Below are 27,408 nucleotides of genomic sequence, written 5' to 3' on the forward strand. Positions count from 1 at the left end.
CCTGAAAACAAACCTCTGATATAGTGTACTGAGAACACACTGCTGTGCATCTTGTGTTATCACAATATTACTGATAAATATAGGATGATGATGCTAAATACCTTTAATCTAAACTATATAGTTGGACTGTTGAGTTTCACAGACTCGTGTGAAACCATATACTGCTGTTATCACTATTACAGCAGCATTATGTGCCTGGGCAGTTTGGCTCTGCAGCACATCACTGCGATGCTCTGGAGAATCTGCTGACTCTCCCTGCCAGAAAGAAAAATAAATAAATTAAAAAAAACTTGCGTCTCTGCTGAGTCATGCATTATCCCTGGCAGTAATGACACCGACAGTCCGGGCTGTCCACTGTAAACCGTTCACGCTTCGTGCGCGCGGCGCGATGCTCCACGTACATGTCAGCTGGAGAGTTTATTCTCATCCTGAGCCTCCAGTGTAGCGTTGGCGGAGGAGAGGAGAGGGGCCGGCTGTCTGAAGGCTGCGGGGGTCCGTCCACCACACATCCCGCTTTATGATGATCGCTGCGGCGTTTCTGGTTCTGCTCAGGCCGTACAGTATTCAATGTGTGCTGCTGCTGCTGCTGCTCCTGCTCGGGACCATCGCGACGATCTTGTTCTTCTGCTGCTGGCACCGCAGGCTCCGTAATGGAAAACATCCAATAAAATCTGTTCTCTCCGGACGCGCAAAGAGCCGCGGTGAGTACCCGTGGCGCAGGCCGGGCAGGCGCCGCACATCCTCCTCCTCATCTTCATGTCATGTCTGTAACGTTAATGTGTTTTCTGTGTGTGTTCACAGTCTGTTTTCTATCTGCCATGGGCTGCAGCTCGCAGCGATATAGTCTGCAGCTTTTAGACGTATAGACACTGATCTGTGAAATCAAATATATAGTCTTCTGATGTGTTAATGTGCGTAAGGACGATTGAGCTTTGAATATCTTTAAGTTTCCAACCTATTAAATGAACGTGTAACTTCTAAGTGACATGTCATGCTTGTTGGACAATGTTTGATCATAACATCTCCTCTCATCTGCTATCTGCCCTGTAGTTGGCCTCCGAACGCACCATTTTCGATCAGAGGTAGGATGAACTTTTCTCATTATGTGCTTGAGTCATCCTGATCATTTCCATCTTATTTCTGAAGGAGAAACTGTGTTTTAAAGCATCACACAGGCTGCGTGTTATGTCAAAGTGTAATGCGACAAATCAGACTATTTGCACTTTAATCGAGGACCGCAAGACTATTTTAAGGAGCATGATGTGCGCAGTGCGCATGTGTTGTCAGTAAATAGGTGAGTTTGCAGTTTCATGTGATGGAGATGGATCGAAACTTAGTATCGTGTTCTCAGAAACACAAGGCTCGAAAGTGAAGTCTTAGTGGGCCGACAGAAAGCTTCCTACTCAAATGTGGTCCATGTCTGATGCTGTCATGTTTAACCCAAATCCGTCGAGCTCCTGTCGATCTCAGTTTCCGTTTTACGCACGTTATTTTCAAAATAAAATATGGCACATTGAAGCCTGTAAATATAGTAAGTGCATAAAAAATAGCCTCTACTACAGCAAATATGTTATCACAAAATAAAAAGGCTTGATTCGTCTTCCTGGCATCATCAATGCAAAGATTTGTCTGTAGTTTCATTAAAAGTAAAACTAAAATGAGTTGGTGATATGACATTTTGGCACATAAACTCATCTAAATAAAGTGCCATATAGTTTTCAAGATTGTATGTGCATTCAATACATTTAGGTCATCTGTATTCTTCAGTACTTTTTGGTGATTCTCTGTGGTTTTGAAGTCCCATAAGAATAAGCTCCAAGGTTATTTTATTGAACCACAGGACCCTGAATCCCCAACAGATCAGAGCTGTAGCCGGTGTTCAGCATCATGTATGAGGACACAACAGCAGGGCTGATAAATACCTTCAAAGATATTATATGCAATAATAAACAGCTCAAATCAAAACTTTGATCTAAAAACATTGAACATTTTATATTGAAATGTTTGCTTTCCCTGCATGTATTGAAGTTGCTGTATCATCTTCCTCCAACACTTCTGCCTCTGAAATCTAGGTCATGAAACAGTGCCCCCCTATTATGAAGGCTGAATTGTATCACAATCATTCTTCCTATTATGATGAAACCTTTCAATTTCTTCTGGTAAGACTGATGAAAGCTGAAAGTCAAACCTGCTGTGTGCTTGACATTTGCTCCTGTTTCCCAGGGCTTCAGGCACAGTCCACGTCACGCAAGAAGGAGCCTGCATGCTCGAGTGACAGAGGAAAAACCCAATCTGGTCGAGATTCCTGAGAGCGAGCCCGATTCATCCTCCACGCTCAGAAAACGCAAAGTCAAAAAGAGGGTCCTACCAGAATTTTACCAGTCTGTGCAAGTCACCCCCACACGTAAACCTGTAGGTACCAAGCTTAACTGTGACCACGATTAACCCTGGTGATAAAGTGATTCTATATTTTGCTTGCTCTGCTCCACAGGGACACCACTGTGCTTTTTGAAGCTGTTAAGGATTCAGTAAGTTGCTCAAGGGCACAGGACAAGTGTTTGTCTCGGGCTTGAGCCCTCGATGTACTATTGAGGTGCTATCAAATGAAAAGTATGTGTTGGTACTTTGTATCCATATGGTCTATTGTTTAAGAATTTCTCATAATACAAAAAATATTCTGATCACAGATTTTAGCCAATTGTATCCAACATATAAATCCTGCAGGTTTAGCCAATCAACTGCAAACAAAGGTGCCTCCACTTCCTCCAACCATCCAGAAATGAAGCCAAAATATCTCAGATATGACAACCACCATCCTGCTCATTTGGAGCCAGAGTCTGCAGAGTAGTGATTTGGGGATGGAGCCATGATATCAATGTCCCACTAATATACACACTTAATAAATCAGTTTCATCTGAAAATCAATTGTATAGCATCAAATTACTAATTAAGTAAAACATACTGGAAAAATCATCACTTGAACAAGCGATAAGAATTCCCTAAAATTATTAACCATATTTACAAAAAAATTATTTGAGTTTTTATTTGTATACATGTCCCATCCCCTAACATTCAGACCAAGGGGGTTTATGACCTATATGGCAGCCAGCCACCAGGGGGAGATCAAGATGATTTGGCATCAGTAATATTGTCAGTCTATATAGTCAATGGTTTAGCCCAAAAGAATAGAGGCTCCAAATATATACAGTACCTGTAAGAACAGATTCTATAGACTTAGTATGAATTGTTTCATATTTGTCTTGTAGGTGATCTACTAGTGTCCTTTCTAGTCCATTTTCAGTCTTCTAAAGAATTTACAGTGTTGCTATGGATCAGTAGCTCAGCTGTTTGTCAACTCACCACAGTTTGAGGCCTTCAGCTTTTTTAAGTTTCTATCTTTTCCTGTGAATTAGCTGCACTGATTTCAAACAAGAACACGGCCACATTCCTTCAACCAGCTTCAGCTATTGCAGGTGAGGAGAGAGACATGAAACACATGGGCAGGACTGGAAGTATTTACTCAAGGGGACGTGAATCAGAGGCATAAACACACCTCCCCACATTCACAACTTCTTGACTGTTTTGGGCATGTCAGTGCTTGAATGTCTTTTACTGTTTTCAGAGTTTAAATAATTGTATTAATGATTATCTCTTCTGCAATCACTTCAAGCCATAACTGTTGTGTGGGGTCCAAATCTAGGTCAAAACTTGTCCTGAACCGTGATGCTGGAACTGACGAACCTTTTGATTGTTACAATGTCATGTTTCTGGTTGTTGTGCTGCAATCTACTGATAACACACTCAAAGGGTTTGGTGCTTTTGTGTGAAAACAGATAAGAACCTGGGAGATGGGTTTTCCTGTCAATGTTTTTTTTGTTGTGCCTTTGAATCCAATGATTTGTTGCCATGGGTGAGACAAAATCTGTATGTTTCTAATTTTATTGTTATAGTGGGTCTTAAATACTTAAAGGTACAGTGTTTAGAATTTAGTGATATCTAGTGTTGAAGTTACATGTTGCAGCTGAACACCCCTCATCTCACCCTCTCCTTCCAAACATGAAAAAGAACCTGTGGTAGCTTCAGTTGTCACAAAAACTCAAAGATGTTTAGTTTGTCCAGTCTGGACTAATGTAAAAAACATGGCGGCCTCTGTAGAGAGGACCCCCTCAATGTGAATATCAAATATTTCAATATAAAGGGCCTTTTCTGGGGTAAAGAAAACTACAATTCATACAATTTAGATGAAACGAAATAGTGAAAACATCATGAGGATTATTCTACATTTAATTTCTGCCCTTTCACCTAAATCTTACACACTGGAACTTTAATGTGGCAGTGAGCAAAAGTCAAAACTGTGTTTGCTAATATTCTTACTAGAGAAAGAGCATTTCACAAAAGAATGCCATTTAATGAAATCATGAGAGCTCCATGATGTTCTGTAAGTGAGACTACTTTAATATGTAATAGAACGGCATAAACTAGTGCAGACAGAGATCAGCCCACCATGCATCATTCATGATTTATTTACATGTTTAAAAATGAATGATGCAGAATGCTCGCTTTGTCTTGGTGAGATCTTATTTTTTGTGTGTTATCTGATAATCTCTTTAAATAACCCTGTGTACGGCACCTACTGACTTCTTCACAGTTTATACACAGCACGGTCAGAAACGGACTATTTTAGATTCAAGTGCATTTTTACATCATTTTAATAGGTACTGTATATACATGTGTATTTAGGGCATTAGGGCTTGATCATAATCATTTGTGTCACAGACTGATGCCCTGTAGCCACGTTTTCAAATGTTACCGACAAACAAAAGGAAACTACAATGTTCATTTTTAACTGAAACCGCTCCTGAGCAAAGAATGTCCGGTATTAACAAAGAAAAAAAAGAATTTTGTACATGCCCTAATGGAGAGGATAAGCCTCGTATTAAGTGATGGGGGAGGGCCTCCAATCCCTCAACTATTCTTATCCCTTTTCAGTTATATAAAAGTAAATGGAAAAAAACACTTCTGAGGGAATATTCCTGTAATATCTGAAACAAATGATTATTTAATTGATTATTTCATAATAGTGAGCACTAACTTTCCTCAAATTGTGGAGTTTTCCCCTTTTAGAAGGAATTATTAATAAGCAGAGAGCTGATAAAATGCAAAGCCAAGCTGACCCTGAGTTTTATCCTGATGAAAAGTGATGTAATGAATAAAACGGCTGCTGCTAGCGTTGCGTGTTGCTTTTATCAGCTCGTGCAGATTCACACTGAATCTGAAACTGTCTGTTTAAAACCAGAAATTATTTTCTCTTGCTCCTGTAAGAAGTTTAAGTTCATCCTGCACAGTTTACATTTCATGGATCCAGATTTACCCCAAAAAATACTTTTCCCCCTTTTTATCATTAAGCAACTAAAGTGTCATCAGAGAGGTATTTTTACGCCCCACCCGTCTCCTTCTTTGTCAGGCTATTTGCCTGCATTTGTTCTGTTGCTCAATCTCAGGTGTGTCACGGTGCAGCAGGAAACTGCAGCTTAGTCATTCATATAATTATCCATGATATTAGCTACTTTTATTTGCAAATCTATTAAAATTGGAAAAGTTAAAGGTATAATAACACACCAACCAGAGGTAATCATGCACAGTATTCATTTAATTGACTTAAATTGACTTAAACCAAGTGTATTCTTTTGCTTTGCACAGGTATTAGAACAGTGCATGCTTTCCCTGCATCCTCCAACACTGTTGTGCCTTATGTAGGCTCTTTGTGTCCAGATCCTTCCCAGCAGTGTGGATCCTCATGGGTGTATTTGCCACGCGAAACTATGGGAGCGGCTGTCCTCTCATTACCACCCACTCCCCTCCCCTCCCCGCTTGTTTTGAGGTATTTGTAGCCATGCACCCCGCACCTTCGTGCAGGGATGGCGCTCTAACACCGCCGTTACTGCTGCCGGAGCTGTACCGGGTATGACGCGCAGACACATGCAGTCTGTGACTCCAGCTCCGAGCTCTGCCTCGCCTGCTCACACAGCAGCGCGCCATCCCCTCCAGCCCTCTGGAGATCTGACATCACCCTCGCATCCTTAATGCTTCTTCTCGATGATGGACGAACTCGTGTCCGGAGCATCCCTCTAAGGGCGTGGCACCGTGGGAAATTGACGCACGAAATGTGTGACTGAGCGGTGGCAGCTAATAACGCACAGAACAGGATTGTTTTTCTTCCTCTCGCAGCAGCTGACAGGTCCCCATGTATACAGTGGTAAGTCTTATTGTTGACCTGGCGGGGGAGCTAGATGCCATTGATTTCATTGGCTTTATTTCACTCAGTCTTTTATTGTTGATGGATGATGTGAGCTGGTGTCATTACGCACTTTGACCTGCGATGGTGAGAAATCATCTGAATGTGTTCGCCCCTTGTCTCTGTGCTTATTTCTGGGGGGAATCATGACAAGCATTGTTCCTTCATCTTCTTCTCTACCCCCCGTTTTTTTCTTTTGTTTCGCAGAGCTCCAGCTCGGGGAACCCGTCCCTGCACGGCTCCATGTCTTCCTCGGCGGATTTCTCGGACGAGGATGACTACAGCGTTAAATCCGGCTCGGCATCACCGGCTCCCGGGGACACTCTGCCCTGGAACCTGCCCAGACACGAGCGATCCAAGAGGAAGATCCAGGGAGGATCCGTGCTGGACCCGGCGGAGAGAGCGGTGCTCCGGATCGCAGGTGAGGAGCTGCATCCTTGTTGTTCGGTTTTCACATCAAATAATATAACCATGAAAACAATACATGCACATTGGGACTATTCCCTGTCTTTTCCTGGTGTCCTCACTCAGTTTAATTTGGGAACATCAACACAGGCTCTGTGACATGGATTTGTGGTTCATGTGATGGTATTTTTATTCTGGATATTATGATTTTCTATTCTGGATATGATACATTTAAAAATACTGTAGCAGTAAAATATAAAAAAATGAATATAGCATAATATAAAAAGCTACTGTTTTTGTCTTCTTACCAAACGTCAGTGTTACTTTTTATATAACTGGTAGATGATTAAAAGCCCATTTTAAGACATCATTTTACACTTCATGTAAAACAAGGCTTCATCTTGTGTGTCCCACATTTGATAATAAAAGTCAGATTCATTTAGATTAAAAAAAACATAATAAATCTGATGTCATGCATCAGACTTGATAACAAGGATGAGTGAGGTTTATATCACTCATGTGTTTTTACAAAGACACGTTGGCACTATTAAACTTTGTTAAACCGATGTATTGATTAGTCCTTAGCCTATAATCGATATGTTGTAGGAGAACTTTTCAATGAAACCTTGCATCTTATGGACACCTGTGTGTTGGTGGTGGCATCTGATGGGGGACTGAAAGCAAACACACACACACGCGTGAAAACAGTGGATGTAAATGCACTGAGGTTGTTCAAAAGCGTTTAGCAGGTGGATAACAGTGGGAAAGGAAGCTGTCCATGTCACTAACCGGTACTGAGACGCCTGACTGGGGAAAGGCGTTTATTTATCTTTACCACACTGTAAAAAATCAGCCTTTAGTTCAGTCTGGTTTACTTTTACGCACGTCCTTTTACTTACTGCTCTGTGAATAGAGGCAGACATGCTGAGAATCTCCTTGTGTGTTAAGAGAGCAATGTTCAAAATGTATTTTTGAATTAGATGTCACACTCAGGAGGAGGAGTGTGAGTTTATTGGCTCGTTACAAATTGACACTTTTTGCAGCGCGGCACGTTCCTATCAATCAGTGAACTCCACAGAGGAAGTGTCGCCCATTGGACAGAGAGTGGGCAAAGGGAGGGACGTAGGGCGTTTCCTTTTCGTGCAACAACAGCGCCGATCACTCACACACACACACATATACACACACACATACACACACATGCACACAGACACACGCTGCGTCTCCCCCTGTGCGCCGCGTTTCTGAATGTCCAGTTTGCGGAGCCCGGGTTATGGCACAGCACGCACCGCCGCAGGCTTCTGTGCTCTCGGACGAACAGGAATACCTCCAGGCGTACGAGGATGTTCTGGAAAGATACAAAGGTAGGAGATCGGCTCTGATCGTATAGGTTTTTGGAACGATGAAGAAATGAGTGTGACTGCTCGTTTGACAGCTCCATGAATGTCAGCCTGCCCCCCCTCTCTTTCTCTCCCCCCTCTGGTGACTGGTCTGTAGTGTCCTCATCCTCACACTGGGAAAAGTGGGGAGATTTCCTGCATGTCATCACGTTCAGTGTGAATTATAGTAGAAAAGACAAAAGGTTTACAATATGACAACACCTGATTATTAGATTAAAGGAGTATTTATCTTTGTTAGATGTAATTTGAAATTGTTATGTAATGTAATGAGACCAACAGGGGGACAAAAGTGAGTAAATTGTGCTTTTGTAATGTACATTCAAATCAAAATCAATTCAAGCAAGGTGCAACATCCTCCTCCCTTAACCCTTGACAAGAATAAGGACAAACTACAAAAAAAACCACATAGAAACCTCAGAGGTCACATGTCAACAAAAGGTTATGTATTTGTATATTTTTGGGGTGATCGCATATAGAAATAACACAGTTTCTGTAGTGTTTGTATCTGTTATAAGGACAACAGGACAATGACGAATCAGGATAAAGCATTAGCTCATATGAGGAGTCCATGTCTCCTCATGTAGCTGCTCCTTTTGGCTCTGTGTCATTAATTAGATCAAATCCATCACGTTTAAGACATCTACGTTGTTCAGTGTCTCCGTGACAGCCAGAGCTCCTTGACGAAAATCATGCACATGCACTCAGAGGCTCAGGCCCGCGCAGAGCCGTTAAGAGCTGGATTCAAACTGACAGCAGCAATTTTTTTAACTCCTGTGTTTCCCTCTCACAGTAAAGCAGCACACAACGTTAAATAACACTGGACTATTGTGATGAATGCTTCCCAGAAGTGCGTTCTCTCAGCTGTTGGGAGCATTATAGCCAGCAGGGCCAGTCAGCTGTGACAAAAGGCTTAAACACCCTGACTCCCTGACTGGACTGTAATGGGATCATATGATGTAGAATCATTAGGAGTCTGTTGCTGTTGTCTTCAGGCAGCAGAGGAGCTGCGAAACTCAACAAGCTTACTTACTTTTTCCTGGTTTCTTCTCCCTCTAACGACCATTGATTAGTTCTTGCATTTTCTGTATTGATCTTTGGGAGAAATTTGACTCCTGGTTCACTGTGGCACGAACAATGAACCTATCAAAGAAGGGTAAGATGTTCTTTTGTGTTTCATTTATAATTTTACCGAGAAATTTCAGAGTTTACAGAAGCGTTGCCTCTCAATGTTTTTGCTTTGTTGTCTTCATTTAACCGTATCACTGAACTCAAATGAATTTTGTGTCTCTTTAGCTTATTCCTCTCATTCTGCACCATATATTTGTTGCTACAGAGCGATCCAAGAACTTGGGATCAGCTGGGCTAATCATTACTTCTGGCAAACTCACCTACAATCCTGTTTCAAGCAGCTTAGCTCACATCTCGCTCCTCATGGCAGGAAAACAAATATAGTTCCAGGAAGAATTTGTCAACATTTATTTACTAGGGGTCAGATAAAGAGAGGATGACAATGCAAATAGGATTCACAAAAATAAGATCATATCTGATTTAATAGGAGAGGCTTGTGGTAGCTTGTCAAATTAATTGTTGTATATACTACTATAGTATAGTATATTTGAGCAAACAACTGGATGATGGGGGTAATAAATGTATCTTTATCTTTACATCTGTGTGAATTACAATTTTAATTCTAAGTGTAGATTCGTCCTCCCAGTTCGTGGCTCATCATGTATCAACATATGGCTCAAAACTGTATTTTATCATTCAATACAACATTTGTCTGCTTCTCCACAGCATAGACATTTTTCTATAGGGTGCTGGCTATGTGCTGGGAATAAGATATCCCAGTTTTGTTAGCAACCCAAGTTTTGTTTGTGGATTGCTGGGAACACCTGGAGCCCCAAGCCTCTCACCATGTGATGCTTAAGAGTATGAAAGAGTCACATTTTCATAGGAAGAGCCTCAACAGTAACCAAACCAACACAAGCAAACACAGCAGTAAACAGAGCAGAATATGGGCCAGATATGAAACAGCTTCCTCTTTGTCTCATCATATTAGAGTTATTTTTTTATATTTGTCAGTGGTATTTTGGGCAAATGTTCTTAGACTTACTGTTATTATCCACACTGGTGACTTTATCTTATTGTGGGTGGTTGTAATCTGTGTTCTAGCTTTGTCCCGGAGTCATCAGACACCTGTGAGACAATGTCAGCGGTCAGAGAGAGAGAGAAAGAGAAAAAGAAAGAGAAGAAAAACTGGGAAAAAATATGTGCAGGTTTCATTTTGGTGCTTCAGGTGTGTGACGTGCACTCGTATAAGCTGATAAAGTGCAAGACACAAAAAAACATTTGAAAGAAAAGAAGATTTATGAGTTTAGAATGTTTTTTTGAGACAAAGCATAGTAATGGCCATCGACCTGGAGCATGCACGTATAGTTCTTATTTCCTGTTAAGAATGCCAAGATAATTAGGTATTAGAGTTAATAATACACTTTAGCTCAGAATTGCCTTTAGTCTGGCTGAAATTCAATGCAGGATTTTTACAATAGGCTGCAAACTTGAAGAATGAGTTAAAGACAGGGTTTCCCAGACACATACAACAGTTAAATGCAGTGGGTAGCTACTGTGTGAGGTCACGCTGTTCCAGCAGAGCCTGCTCGGTGGGTCATCAGCACGATGGGAACATTAGAGTTTCCCAACAGTTCATCATCCTCTGACATCAGGGAAGATTTAATGGATTAGACATTTGGTGGTGCAGTCAGCTGTTCGTCTTTTCAAGATGCCATCATGACATTTGTAGTGTTGTTATGTTGGAAGGGGAGAATATTCTTAAAACGGGATTCATTTGAGGAGACGTTGCTTATTGAGAGAATTTATAGTCTTCCAGAAAAACCTAGAAAATTGCAATTCAAGCCAGAGAAACATTTTGTTTTCCAAATTGCTCACCTGCTGCTTATCTGTGTATTCCCATGGATTTTTTTATGTAGATATTTTTGCCTTGATAAAAAAGGATTTGAAGACAGTATTTGAATTTACATTTGATTAATTGGGGTTCTGTAAAAAAGGTTTTTAAAGGACGCATTTGGAAAATGATTCCTAAATGAAGGCACAGTGCAACACATTTTTATTCATAAACACTCCTGTAAAAATACTCATGACGTCCATGTCCAGCTTATGACAAAAGGATATATTTGGCCTGAAATACCAGGTCCCAGCTTGCAGACATAAACTACATCATATCGACTGTTATTCCTTGATGTTATTCCTTTAAGAGGCATCGACAGACAGATACAGGACATGACTAGACTATAGGATGGCTTCTCTGTAACTTGTGTGTTATTGGAGGGTGTGGTCTGTTACTGGCTCTGACATTTCTGTCTGTGAATCCCTGTGGTCTCTCTGATGATTTAAACGCATATTACAATTTTCATTTCCTAAGTTACAAAAAGGATTATCATATTATTGGTATTATCAGTCTTTTTATACTTGTTATCTTGTATTATCTAAAGCCGTGAAGAGTGAGAGAGCATTGTGTTTTTTTTGCACAGTCACTGCCTTTGTCCATCCCCCTGGGCCGTGCCCAGCCCAACCCCTCTGCTCTATGTCGACAGCCCACTCATCACATTCAAATGGCCCAGTGGCCCACACATGCATCATGGCTGCATGCCTCGATGGATACTGTCTGCATTCGTACAAAAGACACTTTGTTTTTATGCAAGCAGCTTCCAAGTCTCACAGCCTTGTGCATGTTTCAAGCTGAAGGTGGTGAGACTCCTTTTCTGGCTTTGTGTTGAGGTCTTAACGTCAGGGAGCAACACGTTAAGGGTGGTCTCCCTATCCATCTCAATCAGACTACAGATTAACGTTTCTGCTCAACTGGTCTGTGCAGCCTCCTCAAAACTGAGCACTAACCCAATAACTTGTTTGATTCACAGAAAGGAACATGCTTAAAAGGGTTCAAGTTTTTTAGATGAGGAAAAAGAAAATACACAAAACCATCCTGAGAACAAACAGATCATGCCTACCAATCGTTCAGTACCTTTGCATAGGAGGTGATATTTTCATCTGTTTTGTTTGTTTGTTAGATTACGCAAATGGGGCGTCAATTAAGGAAGAACCCATTAAAGTTTGGTGTGGATCCAGGAATGTTTTTCACTGTCTATATCGAGATATTGCAAGATTTCTTTTCAACAATTGGATTGATTTGTCAGAGAATAATACACTGAAAAATCAGTCATGCCAAGGGCACTGATTCTGACTGTCTGTAATTTGGTTCACATCCAGATAAAATCTGGATTTATGAATTTCAGTGCCATTCTGTTTCTTATTTAAAGCAACTGGGATTTTACTTCCGTTCATCACTGAAAAGAAATCCACTTGGTACTTACATATAATGTACTTTAATGCTTGACAATAGGAACTAACATATAATGGATTCTATATTGAACATAGATACGACTAAATATGATTTAGATAGTTTAATCTCTAGGCTATCTAATAGTGAAGTGTGATTTCACAGCTACTGCAGCCAGAATCTGAAATGCTAAGTGCTAATGGCCAATTAAGTGCATTAGACCTTTGGATCAGTTTCCAACTGAAGCTGAACTTGGTGCTGCATGATCTCACAATATCATTTTAACAGAACTAATATGAAGCAGCTACAGCTGTATGGTGTCATTTTACACCAGTATCTCCAATATGTGCTCTCAGATTAGAGTTGCCAATTATCTGTGTTTAGAAACCTTAATGAAGGTTTGAATATAAAACAAAATGGTAGTTGTAAATGCACTGTACACTTAAAATACTGTAGTTAGGCTAAAACATAATGTTTTTGTTGTTGAGCTGCTCTCCATAGATCTAATCAATAGAATTCATTTAAAAGGGTAATCCAAACCAGAGCTCTCAGAAAGCTTTTTGCTGCCCTATCAGAGAGAGAGATTTTTTATTTAGTCTTCAATATGTATTATTTATCTTTTAGAGATAGCGTGTCCTTCTGGAATACAACAGATTTATATTATTACCATATAGATAGGAAGCTACATGAAATATAACTTGAGTACAGTCCCATGTTTCTGCATCATGTCTGAGTCTAAGCATGATGCCTGCACTCTGTTATGTCTCGAAATGTTGTATTTATATGCTGTCATGGTGATGGGAAGACCAGCATGACCCAGCCTCATTCCACAGCTCCTCTTAGCTCCTCTCACATGAGATCATCCATTTCAGCCTGTGTCCCACCCCTGACTCATGCTCTGTAGCTTTTCCTCTCCAGTTCCAGAAGCACCACCCCTCTCAACCAAATAGCAGATGCTGGGAAGCAGCAGGGAACACATTTCCTTTCCCCACTGTTTGGCCAATAAATTAGCTGCTCTATGATTTTATGCTAAGTACATGTATTTTCATAAACCACAAATTACACAATATCAGGAGGAAATTGGAACCTGAGCAGAAGCCCATCGGACCAGGCTCTAAATTAAGTCCTGGGGAAATGTTTTTATCCCAAGAAAGTTCCTGCTTGGGGAGTTGTACAGGAACCTTTGGGGAGGGGCTTACAAGGAAGATGCCTGATTGGTCAAGTCCTCCAACGTTTTGTTTCAGTCGCTAAATCTCTGCAGTAGCTCTTAAAATTTGTCTCCATACTTTCATTCGAGCATTTCGTATGTTTTGGATACACTTGCTCGTCGCTGTACGATCAAACGAGTTCAATCTCCATGTTTACCGTTGCTTGATAGACCAACGGTCTGCAGGGAACTTTTTAGTTCCTGGGACTAAAAGGTCAAGGTACTTTTGGTCAAAACATGGTTTCATATGAAGAATTACTCCCATGTAATCCACTATGGCGAAAAAAGTGTAACTTTATCCAGGATGACACAAAACACAAAATTTAAAGTGAAACTCATAATCTAAGTGAGAGGGGGAGCAGAGGAAGTCATATTTCAATGTGAAAAAAACTCCCTAAAACATTGCAGCTGTTGCACATATGGAGGCTAGTATTAGAGAGTATGCAACTGTGTGTGCGGCTGGGGTGGTGGTGGTGGTGGTGGGTTGTAATTTCCCATTAATAGTCATTAATGCATTCCTCTTTGCTCTCCTTGACTTTCCTGAGTGTCTCTGTAGAGACTGCTCATCTGAAAGGGCACTTTTCCAGCTTCACCTTCATCCTCCATTTGCTTTTCATCCAGGGTCTTTCAACTTCACTGCTGGGGATATTGAGTATTACAGCTCATTAGCCTGAAACTTAATAAAAAGACCCCTTCAAAATGAGTCTGTATATTCTGTCACTGCTGCATTTTATTTACTAAAGTTGAGGACAATAATGTTGCTGAAAATTCTATGCATCAAGCTCCCACTTCCTCTCACAGTTGCAGTTTGCAGAAAGGAGTTGTAGACAAGAGGATCGTCTCTTTACCTTCAGGCTTATAGGTCAAACTAAAGGCTGAGTGGAGGTGCTGCTCTGAAGGCTTGGCAACCTGTTTCATTTACAGAGCTGTTCCAGTCACATATTTCAGACTCTGCCCTGCCCCTCTGAGAAGACAGTCTGTATCTCACTTGCAAAGAATGACAGAAATGCTCCCACAGGTATTCATCATCTCTCACATTGTATTTCTTCACCACCGACCAAGATGCCACACTGACAACATAGTTGTTATTAAAATGCTGTGGAAGAAGGTGCCCATTGTGTGGGCCTCTATTGTAATTGGTAATGTACTTAAAACCACCAATGTGACTCATCCATAGGTTGCAACAGACCATTTTTGGTTTGTTTGTTTTTCCCGTCTGTCAGCAGGATTACTGAAAAACTACTGAAGCCATTTCAATGAAATGTTAGTGAAGAGGTGTTGCATGATCCGAGGAAGAACCCAGTATATTTTGGACTGGATCTTAATTAATGGGAATATCCAGGAACGTTTTTTACATGACAAGATAAATGGGGGGGCCCTCCATGCTACTGCTTCGGCTCAAGGGACATTATCAACATTTGAACGGATTTTCATGAAATATTATACAGATATTCAAGATCTCCAGAGGATAAATCCCTCTTTCCTTTTAGAGCCACCTTCAGTAACTGTTGGATGGATTGCCTGAACATTTGGTGGATTAACTACATTGTACAGATGATGAATCTATATGACTTTAGCGATCCTCTCACTTTGCACACAGCGCCATCATTGGGTAAACTTTTGTCGAATGCTTTAGAGTTTGGGAGATTCATCCCCCAATTATTTTCTCATTTGATTGATTATTGGTTTTGCTTTCAAAATATCAGAAAGAAGCTATTGTGTTTATTGTGTAACAACCAAATGTTAGTGTGCTAACACATTTAGTTTAAATCAGCTCCATTCCACAGCACAGCCCCACAAAGCTGTTGGCTGCAGACAGATTGTTAGTCTTGTTACAAAACATGATTTGGATTCTTAATGAAAAAGGCATGTGTCCAAAGCTTAGATCAAGACCCACTTAACAAAACTTATTGTTTGCTTATTTTGCTTATTAACTTAAGTTTGAATGCAGCAAACATTTTTCATTTTGGATAACTTTTACACTGACCCGGATCACACTCAATACTGTTGCTATCAAGGAGATTCCCTGGTAGATTAAGGAACATTTACAGAATTGAATAATTCACCAACGTGCAGGCTGCCCAGTCAGAGGTGTGAGATATTAACTCTGATCAGAATCACTGTGACAAGGACCAGCTCTCCAAACTATCTGCCACTGCCATGCAACACATGACTTTGCACTGCAAACAAAGCAGAGCTATACACATGCCTTTGCTCACTGGGCTGGTTGTGACACTAGAGATGAGAAATTAGAGCTGTTTAGCAAGAATGTTTAACAAGTCCTTGTTATACGCTGGAAGGTTTAGGGCTTTTCAGTTTAGTCTTTGTGTCTGTTTTGATTTCCCCTCCCATGCGAGGTCAAGGGGATTACACTGGCTGGATTTTGATTGCAAGGACTTTTTGACTTGGCTCTGCTCAGAATGTGAGGATATTTTAAGCATCCTGACGTAACAAGACGCCAGAGGGTGTCACTGCGTGGCCCCCCCGTGCCTGATATTCTCTATAAAACAACAATTTGTCCACTCTCATGTTCAAAGACTTGTAATGGTGGAGTAAAGAAAGGCCGGCATGAAACATTGTAGACTCTGCTGCTGCTGTTTGAATTTCTATTCATGTTTTTGTGTGTTTTTGGCCACAGTGAAGTAACTATCATTCATTCTGACAAACAAACACTGTCATGTCATGAGCTCGTTCACTACGAGCCAAATATCCTAAATAAACTTAATAAAAGTTTCTTTCTATGGATGGATAAACCACATTTCATAAATCGAAATAGAAGAAATTCTGCCCCTACTGACAAAAGTATTAAAAGACAATTTCTCCGTAAATTCAACTCTTCCACAAACGTTTACTTCGTCTTTGTTGTGTGCAAGGAAATGAAGCACGTCATCTTAGTGGCACAGATTTCGTGGGCTGCAGTTGTGGGGGCAGCGTGGTCGGTTGTAGTTATTTATAGCGGCGTGCACGTGCTTTGCTGAGGTCTACGAAAGTGTTTCAGGAGCGCTATACGTAGCTGTCTGCTGTGCACAGTCTGCACACTTTCCCGTACAGCAAAGAATAACTTAATTACATCCAGTTTAACTTTCTCTCCTGGTGTAAATTTGCACTTCTGAGGCGACGGTCACATAAGTTTTTTTAGACGGCACCCAAATGTCAATAAGTGCAAATGTAACATGAGAGAGAAGTGGTTAGTCAGACTCTCTGTGATCCTTCAAACATCATCCATTAGAGTCAAAGGTCACAAGCTGTTGGTTATAAGCTAAGCTCTTCCCAGACGTCTCATGAATGGGATTCATGCATGACTTTACTATGTAGATATTGAATTTTGCAATCATTTTAAAGCAATGTGGTGAAGACATGTCAGTAAAATGATGTTCTGTATGTAGCCCTGGTTGTTATGGTGATTTAAAGATTAGTTGTTGTATGAGAAGTGCATTTTGTTAATTAATCAAATATATATGATGAAAAAAGATGCAGAATTTCAGTAATAAATAAAAAACATATCTGCATGATCATGTATAACATTGTTCTATAACAGTGGAGCTTTAGGCCGTATGGGGTGATGATTAAATGGTATGAAAGTCAAAGTATATATTTTTATGTCAATGTGATAAGTAGAATGAGATCGATAATGTTGAATTTGTGCATCAGGAGAAAGAGTTTATGATCAAATCTGATCTGACATTATGTCAATCTAGAGTGAGCTGCTTTGTTTTCTGTTTGATATCTGATCCCTACTTTGCTTCTGCTTTATCACCAAATGATACACGACTGCTGTCTAACAACTGTGAGAAGTCATCACCAAACCACAATTCATGTTCACTTTTCTTATTCTCATAAGATCCTCAAGAGGGCACCATACTATCAAACTCACGTCATGCTTTTGAGAAGCACAGGTACAGAAATAATTCCTCTCAGCAAAGCTGCTCCCTTGTTCTGTTTCCAAATGCTGACGGTATTAAAGCTTTGACATGAAATAATGAAAAACTGTGCCACCATCTGAGATTGGCTCATGCTGTTATGATGTATTCTTCATGTCTGTTAACAATTGCTGTGTAATATGTGAGGCACAGTAGATCATCCTCTGCTCGGAGCTGGAGAGTTTCCTTGAATACCTGCCCAGCCAATCTATATTAATGAGTTTCCCCGAAGAGCTCTTTATGTTATGCAGCAGAGAGCGTACAAACCAAATTGGTGTCCTACTGCAGACAGCAGCACTTTATTTCTCTGTGATTCAGCTGTAATGTAGAGTCACAGGGACAGATACGTCACCGATGACTCAGCAGCTCTACTGGTAAAGGTCTCTCTCTGTGTCAGACTTTCAGCATGACGACGGTTGGATTTCTCTGGACATTAGGTTCACTTGATTGATCCGTTTTATTTCAGGTGGACCATTCTGACAGATCATGATGCTTCTTCCCTCATTTGATGTTACAATTTCATGTCAGGCCTTGATCTATTTTAGACTATCATACAAAATGACTGTCAGATCAACCCACTTTCTAATTCTCAGCAGCTTTTACACATGCACTATTTTTAGATGAGCTAAATGTTAAAGTCTGCAGAGAGTTGAGTCATAGTACCTCTGAGATTTTACATGTAAAATTCCACTAAGAATCAAACAACTTGGCCATTTTGGTAGTTTTTCATGTCGGCTCATGAAGAGTGTTGTTGTCATTTCCCTGCATGCGTTCTCAGTTGTTTCTGGTTGCTGCATAATAGAAAATGTTCCACTCTTACTCTTACTCTCTTATTTAAGTCTATAATTTAATATGTTAACATTGTTTGTGATTTATCATTATCAAGTCCACAATGTCAAATTACGGTACGTTGCTCTTAAAGGTCCAGTGTGTAAGATTGAGGTGAAAGGGATCTATTGGCAGACATTTTATGTAGAATAATCCTCATGATTGTATGAATTGTAGTTTTCTTTACCCCAGAAAAGGCCCTTTATATTTAAATAATATATATTTATATCGACAGGGTCCTCTCTACGGAGGCCGCCATGTTTATTACATTAGTCCAGACTGGACAAACTAAACACCTTTTGAGTTTTTATAACAAATGAAGCTACCACAGGTTCTTCTTCATTTTTGGAAGGAGAGGGTGAGATGAGGGGTGTTCAGCTGCAACATGCAATTTCAACCCTAGATATCACAAAATTCTACTCACTGTACCTTTAAATAGCAGCTTAGATTACCGCGTCCTGCCACAGTCAGTTGGAACTTTCCTAAAACATGTGCACAAGGAGCTTTTCTTCTTCTTTTTCTTTTCATTTGCGTTTTACAAAGAAGCACTGATTTCTTCAGTGGTTTTTTTTCAGTGCTGCTAGTTAAACACATAACCGCATGAAAAATCAAAACAGAAAGTAGCTATGGAAAACCTGACGGAACTCGTTCTGGAGAAAGAGAGCCACGGCTGCCCTGGAGGCTGGCAGGCAGGCAGGCAGGCAAGCAGGCAGGAAGGAAAGAAGAGGGTGACTGTTGCTCCTTCCTCAGTCATTTATCCACATGGCATCTGTGTACCTGAACCTCGATCCTCTTGACGGCCCTCAGGATCTAGTGCAGAGGATGAAATACCTGCTAAAGATGGAGAGGGAGCAAAAGGCTCACCTGGTGACTCTCATGTGCTGCATGGGTCAGTATTTATCTAACTGCTTCTTGTCGTTTCCTTGAGCGATTACTCACGTCTGTGCTTTCTCATGAAAATTTCCTCGGGGAAAGCTTATTTTGTGTTCCTCACTGAGCAACATGAATGGGAGGTGGTTATCTGTGTTGTTGGTCCTGTGGGCAAAGTTCAGGAAAAAGCTTATCGTCATGCACAGTTGTTGTTGGCAGTGAACTAGATGCGACCTGTAGCTGACATGTGATCAATTGTTAATGTTTTCTTCTGTTTTTGAGAATGATCTAGCAGAGTTGTGTCTGGCACACCGGGAGGCGTGGAAGCCATGAAATGACTCATGCTCTGTTCTGTCCTGCTCTGACAGGCGGAATCCTAAGGAAAAATACAGTCACACAAATATCAGTTATTTATTGGCAAGAAAATGTAATAATGTAAGACTCTGTCTATTTCCTCTTCATTATACTCCTGCAACTAGATAAAACATCTTTTTTCCTTTTCATTTCCTTTGCATCCCTGCCTCTCGTATGTCACTGGTGGCAGGAAGTGTAGTTGTTATGGTGACAGGAAACAAAAAAAAACATAATGTGGTCAGCATGCTCGGAGTGTGTGATTCCATTTCAGTGTCCTGGAAAGAACATCCTTCGCAGAAAAAGGCTCTTGGTTTCTTATGTGAGTTTTCTGTGGGTACTCTGGCTTCCCCACTGTCCAAAGACATTCAGATTGGGGTTAAGTTAATTGAAGACTTCATATGTGGATGTGAATGGATGTTTGTTAATGTCTGTCAGCCCTGCGATACACTGCAACCTGTCCAGGGTGTATCCCGCTTCTTGCCCAACGTCAGCTGGGATTGGCTCCAGCGCCACTGTGACCCTTGAAGGATAAGTGGTATACATAATGGACGGGTGGATGGATGAATAATGGATGGGTGTGTGCAACAGGAAACAAAGGATTGAGCTGTTGAAATACAATTCCAAATGCTTCAGAACAATAAGATTTACATTTTTCACCTCAGCTATTTAAAAAAGTTCTAATAATCTTGCGCTTTCTTTTTTTTTTCTTTTTATCATTGAAACATGCAAACAAACCTGGCTCACACAAAGCAGAGCTTCACGACTCTAATGACGAAAAGAGATCGAGGCCCAAAACTATGGGGCCGATATTGTAGCAATAATATTTTTGTGTATGTAGAGAGTTGCTGAACTGTATTTCATTTTGCATGTGCCTTGTTTTTTTTAAATGTGTAAAATAATCTGCAAACGTGAGATTTGTGAATGTGTGCAGGGATCTGGAAATGTGTATTCAGTATATGTGCACACATTCAGTATTATAAATGTGTACATCTGATGAGATTGGCAACTGCTCACAAGTAGACACCTGCATATGTTCAGCTCACGCAGGAGCAGCGTGAGCTGGCCCTGTACAAAAATATATGGCTCTGTGCGAAATTCACAGGACATGTTTTCTTTTTTTTCTCTTTTCCTCAGATGAAAGAGACAGAGTGCAGAAGAAGACATTTACAAAATGGATAAATCAGCATCTACTGAAGGTAAGACCTGATGTTTGCTCTTTGTGTGTCCTATGTATTACCGTCTAAAATGTAGAATTTCAGTTTATGAACTGTCATGTGAATATCTCATGTATTCATATGCTATGGCTTTTTTTTAAAACAAGGCCTATATGAATATACAGACACTAAACCAAACATAATAGTTAAAATTCCACTATTCTCTCCCTGAACCGTCAGCAAATAATTTTCCCTCTAACATAAACAATCCATTCTGGAAGTATTGGCAGAAATAACAATTTGCACTCTCCATGTTAGGTCCCAACATGTTAACATTCCTCCCCAGACATTATTAAAGCTTGTTACAAGTCATTTAGCATGACATGTGTGGCTGCACTGCTGCAGCTGCAGGTTGTGTTTTGTTGACTCAGTTATTTGAATGTCTCAATGTTTGAAAATCGAAAGATGAACTTGCTTTAAGGAATTTACTGAAACACTTAAACAGGCAGACAAGTATCAGCATGTCTCTAATACGCCTTTGTAAAAATAAATGAATCACTTACCACTTTATAGTGTCTGTGCGGCAGGAATACACAGACCTCTTCTATCAGTAAAATCACATGCATATATGTGAGGCATGATTAAGTCTTCTTTGATTTATATGAAGGTGACATACTAATGTAAATATATTGTGGATGCCATGAGTCTTGGATCTCTTAAGTAGCCACTGGCTTGTCAGACTGAACAGCAGCAGCAATGTGGCCAAGCTAAACATTTTTAACCAAAGTAGCTCTTAAATAAAAAGGCTTGATGCTGCTTATCTTGTTTGGCAGGTCACTGCTCATTTATTGACTATAAATAGCAATGAGCAGTGATGGAAATGTTTTTTTTGCATAAGGATTTAAAGCAAGTCGATATTTGATTCTGGCAATGTGTGTGTGAGTAATTTACCCACATTGATAGAAAACATACTTTACTGAGAAAGACAACTTTCATGTCGTATTAAAATACAGAGTAGGAAATCCATCAGACACTGTTAGGTGGACATCAGTAGAGTGAAGCTCTGCTTGTGAAGTGAGTTCAAGGATAAGTGTTGGTCAGTCGGTCAGTCCACCACTTACAGTACAGACTGAAATATCTCAGCGATTACCGGATTGCCATCAAAACTTTGTAGTTATTCATGGTCTCCAGAGGATGAAACCCACTGATGCTGCTGATCCCTGGACATTTCCTTCCTTCAGCAGCTGAGCAAAGGTTTCATTTATCTGGTTCAATATCTCAGTACAAACAAGATAAAGACTCATTGTTCCCAGATGATGAGCTGAGTTTAATGATCCCCAGACTTTAAGTGACAGTTGTCTCAACAACCACTGGATTTATTTGTATGAAATAAACTTCAGATATGCCATCATCTAGATGAACTGATATATGCATATTGTATAAGTTAGATATAAGATCAGATAAGATATAAGTCATCCTGTGACTTCATCCTATACCCTCAGCTGGATTCTGTGAGCATTGTTTATTTAAATTTGACTAATGTTAGATAGTCAGGTTTTGATAGACTGACTTCAGACCTGTTTGACTCATTGCTAGGCTACAACAGGCCACACGCTTGGCCCATGAGAAATCAGAGGTGCTGAGTAATAGTTGGGGATCTGCTCGGTTGACCCATCATAAGGGTGCAGGTCTATTTTGGCTCCACAGCTGTGGCTGCTATCTGGGATTACCAGTGCTGAAAGCTCTGTGTGAAAGCAGGTCAGCGGGCAGCGGGCAGCAGGGTGATTTTAGAGACGTGTTATTTAGGACAGGAAGGAGAGATGGGCCTGCCGGAACGACTGGAGTTGTTAAGTGCCTCACTCAAGAGCTTAGATAAGGTGTCAGAAAGATATGCTGATATTCAGAGGGTTTTATAATGCATGCATTTCAGAAACCGGAACATTCCTGCTATAATCCTTAAAAATCTGTTCTTCAGAAAATTATATGGTTCAATCACTCAAGATGATGATTTGTCACAACGTTTATACAAACGAGTGAAAAACTTTTGCAGGGAACCTCCATCAGCAAATAAAAGGAATGGAGTTGCGGCGGTAGCGAGGTCCCACTGATTCGCTTGCTCGACCAAAAAAATGTGCACTTGGAACATACATCAGTGTGAGAGAAACTAATTAAAATGGCAGAAACCATTTTTGAGAGAAAAATTATTTCATGTGCACAACATTTTTTGTTTTGTCCTTTGCTTTGTCCATGGACATGGAGGAGGCAGGGTTTAGGACCAATACTGCAACCGGCCACCAGGTGGAGATTGAGATGCTTTGAGGAGCCGTCATGTCATCCATCTTTATCCACAGTCTCTGCTAAAAAATGTGCTCAGAGATTTCAAAACATCCAATTCAGTTTTCAATTCACTTCTATTTGTATAGCGCCATATCATAATATACATTATGACAAGGCACCTTACATGTCATTGTTGGGTACATGTTCAGCACTTTAGCAATTAAATGAGAACATGATGTTTGCAGTGTGCTCACATTTTGCTTTCTCACCTGTGTGTGTAGGTACGGAAGCATATAAATGACCTGTACGAAGACTTGAGAGATGGACATAACCTGATCTCACTGCTGGAGGTTTTGTCTGGAGACACACTGGTGAGTTAACACACGTTTGTTACATATTTTAATTTTCATGGCCAGACTTTTATTTTTTATAAGAGACAACAGCTCTTAACAAACTAACCGTGTCATAAAAACTCTCATGATGTTTTGATAAAATTAAAATATGGCACATCTATATTTTTTTTTATTCCTGAGAGTAGATATATGAAAACACTGAACATTTAGATTGACATGAAACAGAGAACTGTTACTGTGTCTGTCAGACTTTTACATAATGAATGCACTGACCCTCCCCCATCTGTCTGATGGAGGGAAGAGGGAATCCTGGGATTTCATGGTTTAAGATGTGTAAGATTCAGCTTTCACCAAAACCTCTTCTATCATTTTCTTTCTTCTTACTTGTCAATTTTGGGAAATCTATCAAATTAGATGATGTGCTTATCATAAGAGTTTTGCTATAAATAAAATGTATTTGTTTGTACAACAATAATACGAATATTAGAACAATCCAATTACTACAGAGCCAATCTTTCTTGTTTCCACTGTAGAAATGTATTAATATTGATGTTATATGGGCAGATATTCAAACTGCTGTCAGTAATATTCCTGTGGGTTCTCTGCTTGTTCTGAGCTCAGGACTCTCAGAAGACAATCACTGCTGCCCTTGTATAAACAGTCGTGTCAGCTCTCACTGGACAAACAGTTACTGCCCCTGATACACTACCAGCATCGTAGATGCTAGAATATAAAATTAAAATTGTAGTGCAGTAATATTCCAGTCACAAGCAGGGAGCTGCATTGCCGCAGTGATTAAAGCTCAGCTGGAGTGAAAATGGGACTGGTTGTTTAACTAATTTCCACTGTGAAAATATAACGTGATATGAAAACCTTTTACAAATATTCAAATTGATTTGCAACTTGGTGTATTGTCTTATTATGTCTTAATCCAGGGGGCACTGTAGAGATATCTTTCTATTTGTCTTTCCACAAAAAATAAGAATTGTGGATAAATAAAATCAACTTATTCTAAGAAAAAGTAGGAAAGTATTATTTAGTTTCTCTTTTATGTTGTTCTTTCTTTGAATATTGAGGTAGATAAAGTCAATGGGAAGTCCTGTGCTACATAATGTTATCTCCTTTACCATATACAGTAGTGTTACTGCATGTATCCCTGAACGAGGAGCCCCAGCAGTTACTCCCTCTCCATGTGACTAACTTTCATCTTCTAAGTATCTGTGTATTTTCTGTTTACATCCTCTTCTCTTCTCCACTCTTTACCGTTTCCTGTCCATTGTCTAACCTCCTTTGATTTGGCCGCTGTGTGTGTGTGTGTGTGTCCATGTCCTCCTTTTTCTTCCCCCATGTGTTGCCTTTTCGGGCGATAAGCCGAGGGAGCGCGATTTTCTGAAGACATTGCGGTTGGTGAGTGGGACAGAAGCATGTGCGGTTGAGCAGCATGGAGACACGGTGGATGATGATAAGGGGGTACGTGTGGCTCGCCCCCTCCACCTCCCTGTAACAGACTAACTCAGAGCGTGCTGTGGCCACTCATGAGAAGTGTAGAAACAATCCCACTGGATGATTTGACCCTTTCTCACGTTGATTTAGTAGATATCGTAGCTATTCTACAGTATATAGTGAATAAAGTACTCTTCCTGTTTTCCAATTGTGATGAAATTATGATTTCTATGGAGCATCATGATCCATCCATCTTGTGATCAGGAAATTATTTCAAAATCTTTGTTATCATAACCAGATGATTCTGATGATGCAGAGAATCGTGCACATGATCCAAGCTGCCTGCTCAAGTTTTCTTTTTAATGTATGTGGGATGAATTTGAAGAGATTTGGCACAATGGTCTTGCAGAAGCATCAAAAAGATGCAATAAAGCTTTTAAGGAAATTCTTTTTTTATCTTCATATCCATTTCAGTAGCTTTCTGCATCATTGAACCGTACAATCAAAGCTCTCCGAACCTACGTGAGCTCCATCTGCTGCTCTTATAGTATTTTGCTGCTTTGAAGACTCAAGGTGGCTTCTTAGGTGAATGAGAGTCACTGAGTAATAGAGGTGGGTTTATTAACTATTGTTGCTTGCTACTGAGATGAGCAGGATTCTTCATTATCCTCCACCATCAGCATAAAGATATGGCTGAATGCAGCACAAGCCTTTTGCTGCTGCTAATACTGCTGCGCCCAGGCTTGAGTGCATTTTCCATTTCATTACCTCAACTCGTGGCCCCTGAATGTTCACGTGGATTTGTCACAAGACATGACATAGTTGTAGTTTTTACTCTTTACAGCACCATGAACTGAATGTAAACATATTTTAATTGCACCTCTGGCTGCAGAGTAGGTGATTGAGCAGGTTAGGTTATTTAATCTGTTAAAGCATGTTCTGAGCAGAATTCTGGAGGTGGACATGATGGAAAATGCTTCAGGATGGTGCTCTATATGTAGAGTTTGCACAGATTTTGAGTGGACTTGAAGGAATGGCTACTCTTGTGGGTAGAGTTTTCTGTGTGTGTGTGATCACCTCACCAGATCAGCGGGTAAGAACCTAGAAGCATGTCCTGTGTCCTCTCAGCTGTTGATCACTTTAGTTATTTTTACTCTGATTCAGAGAAGAACCTGATTACCATACACTGTTCTCTTTCCTTTTTATGTCCACAGCCTCGGGAGAGAGGGAGGATGCGCTTCCACAGACTCCAGAATGTACAAATAGCGCTGGATTACTTAAAGAGGCGGCAGGTGAGAATTCATCCTAATGTACTGCATTCTCAAACCCTGTTTAACATTGTGAGATAAAATGTTCTTTGACAGTTTTGTAAATTTCTCAAGAAACTAGAATGACTCTGGCCCAAAATCCTGTTAGGAAACCACATTTACATTCACTAAATCCACTGGATTTTTGGGGATCTGCATCAAATTGCACACACATAAATATCAGACCCCTAAACATATCTGTTGATATTGTTTCATCAAAGTCTATGAATTATTATCTGAGAAATCAAGGAAAATATTGAAAAACGCCCTATATTGCAATGTTAAACAAACTGAATCTGCCCCCTGATCTTGATCCACACCAAAATTGTATGGAATCTTCCCTGACCCATACTGCTTCCTTCTGCTTTGTTTGGTGTTAATCGTAGCTTTAACGTAATCCTGCTAACTAATAGAAAAACAAACAAACGCTGATGAAAACATAACCTCCTAGGTGGAGGTGACAAATGTGCAGCTTGCTAATATCTATGAACAGATACAATTATGTGCTGATTCTGATAATGTTTCAGATTTTGTTAATAGAAGTACTAGTATTTTTAGGGGGGCATCTTTATTACAGTATCAAAATATCCCTGGACATTTTGCCCGTGTTTAATATGAGCAGTCTGCAGAAAATGTCTGTGTACATCGTATTTGTTTCTGTATATGCAAAACGGTGTTCAAGTGGCCAATCAGCCTTGGTGGCGGAGTGTTTTCTCACTTACCTGCGAGTTTCCAGACTGGAATAAATTTGAGCGATCGTTGTCATTAACCTTTCAAATCTTAGATTGCTGGAAATCAGCCTGCAGTCAGTAATGCAATAGACGAAACACATTTAAAGGCACACTACCTTTATAGTTTCCAGCATCTCACGTTGTTTCCTTCAGCTCATTTGCCATAAAACTGTAATAGCAGCGTTTAAGGAGAGGCGACTGACCACGAATCCCATCAGTGGGGTTTCCAAAAGCGTTGATTGCCCTCCCCTCCCCCCCGCCACTGTCAGGACGCCATGAAGAACACAGCTTGGCTGAGCCGCAGCCAGATGTGACGTAAGGCTCGAGACAAAGGGTTCACACATGGTCCACAAATGACTGTTGTTGCTGTTCTGTTGTTTTTAGCCACAACAGAAACAGACATACGTCCACGCGTCCTCTCTAGAAAGACCTGTCTAATCTCACCCTGCAGCTGATTGATCACAGTTATTAAAGATGATGAGCTGAAATTGGAGGAATAAAGGAATCATT

The 27,408-nt window shown here is 40.4% G+C and overlaps 1 protein-coding gene across 21 annotated transcripts in view; it reads left to right on the forward strand.

Annotated features, from left to right (window-relative positions):
* The first annotated feature begins 388 nt into the window (after window positions 1-388).
* dst (dystonin) overlaps window positions 389-27,408 on the forward strand; it is a 102,208-nt gene continuing 75,188 nt past the window's right edge. For 11 of the 21 annotated variants that reach the window (XM_069539185.1, XM_069539191.1, XM_069539193.1 and 8 more), the window contains exons 1-8: window positions 389-701; window positions 1,051-1,082; window positions 2,224-2,412; window positions 6,503-6,716; window positions 20,768-20,829; window positions 23,346-23,435; window positions 24,789-24,887; window positions 26,075-26,152. In XM_069539185.1, the coding sequence (XP_069395286.1) occupies window positions 518-701; window positions 1,051-1,082; window positions 2,224-2,412; window positions 6,503-6,716; window positions 20,768-20,829; window positions 23,346-23,435; window positions 24,789-24,887; window positions 26,075-26,152 (948 nt within the window). In that variant the 5' untranslated portion in view covers window positions 389-517. Of the gene's footprint in view, window positions 702-1,050; window positions 1,083-2,223; window positions 2,413-6,110; window positions 6,257-6,307; window positions 6,383-6,502; window positions 6,717-7,898; window positions 8,065-19,133; window positions 19,299-20,767; window positions 20,830-23,345; window positions 23,436-24,788; window positions 24,888-26,074; window positions 26,153-27,408 lie in introns of those variants that run through there. The other 10 variants (XM_069539184.1, XM_069539204.1, XM_069539183.1 and 7 more) reach the window with 9 other exon arrangements.

Source organism: Paralichthys olivaceus, chromosome 14, assembly GCF_024713975.1.
Source record: "Paralichthys olivaceus isolate ysfri-2021 chromosome 14, ASM2471397v2, whole genome shotgun sequence".
NCBI lineage: Eukaryota > Metazoa > Chordata > Actinopteri > Pleuronectiformes > Paralichthyidae > Paralichthys > Paralichthys olivaceus.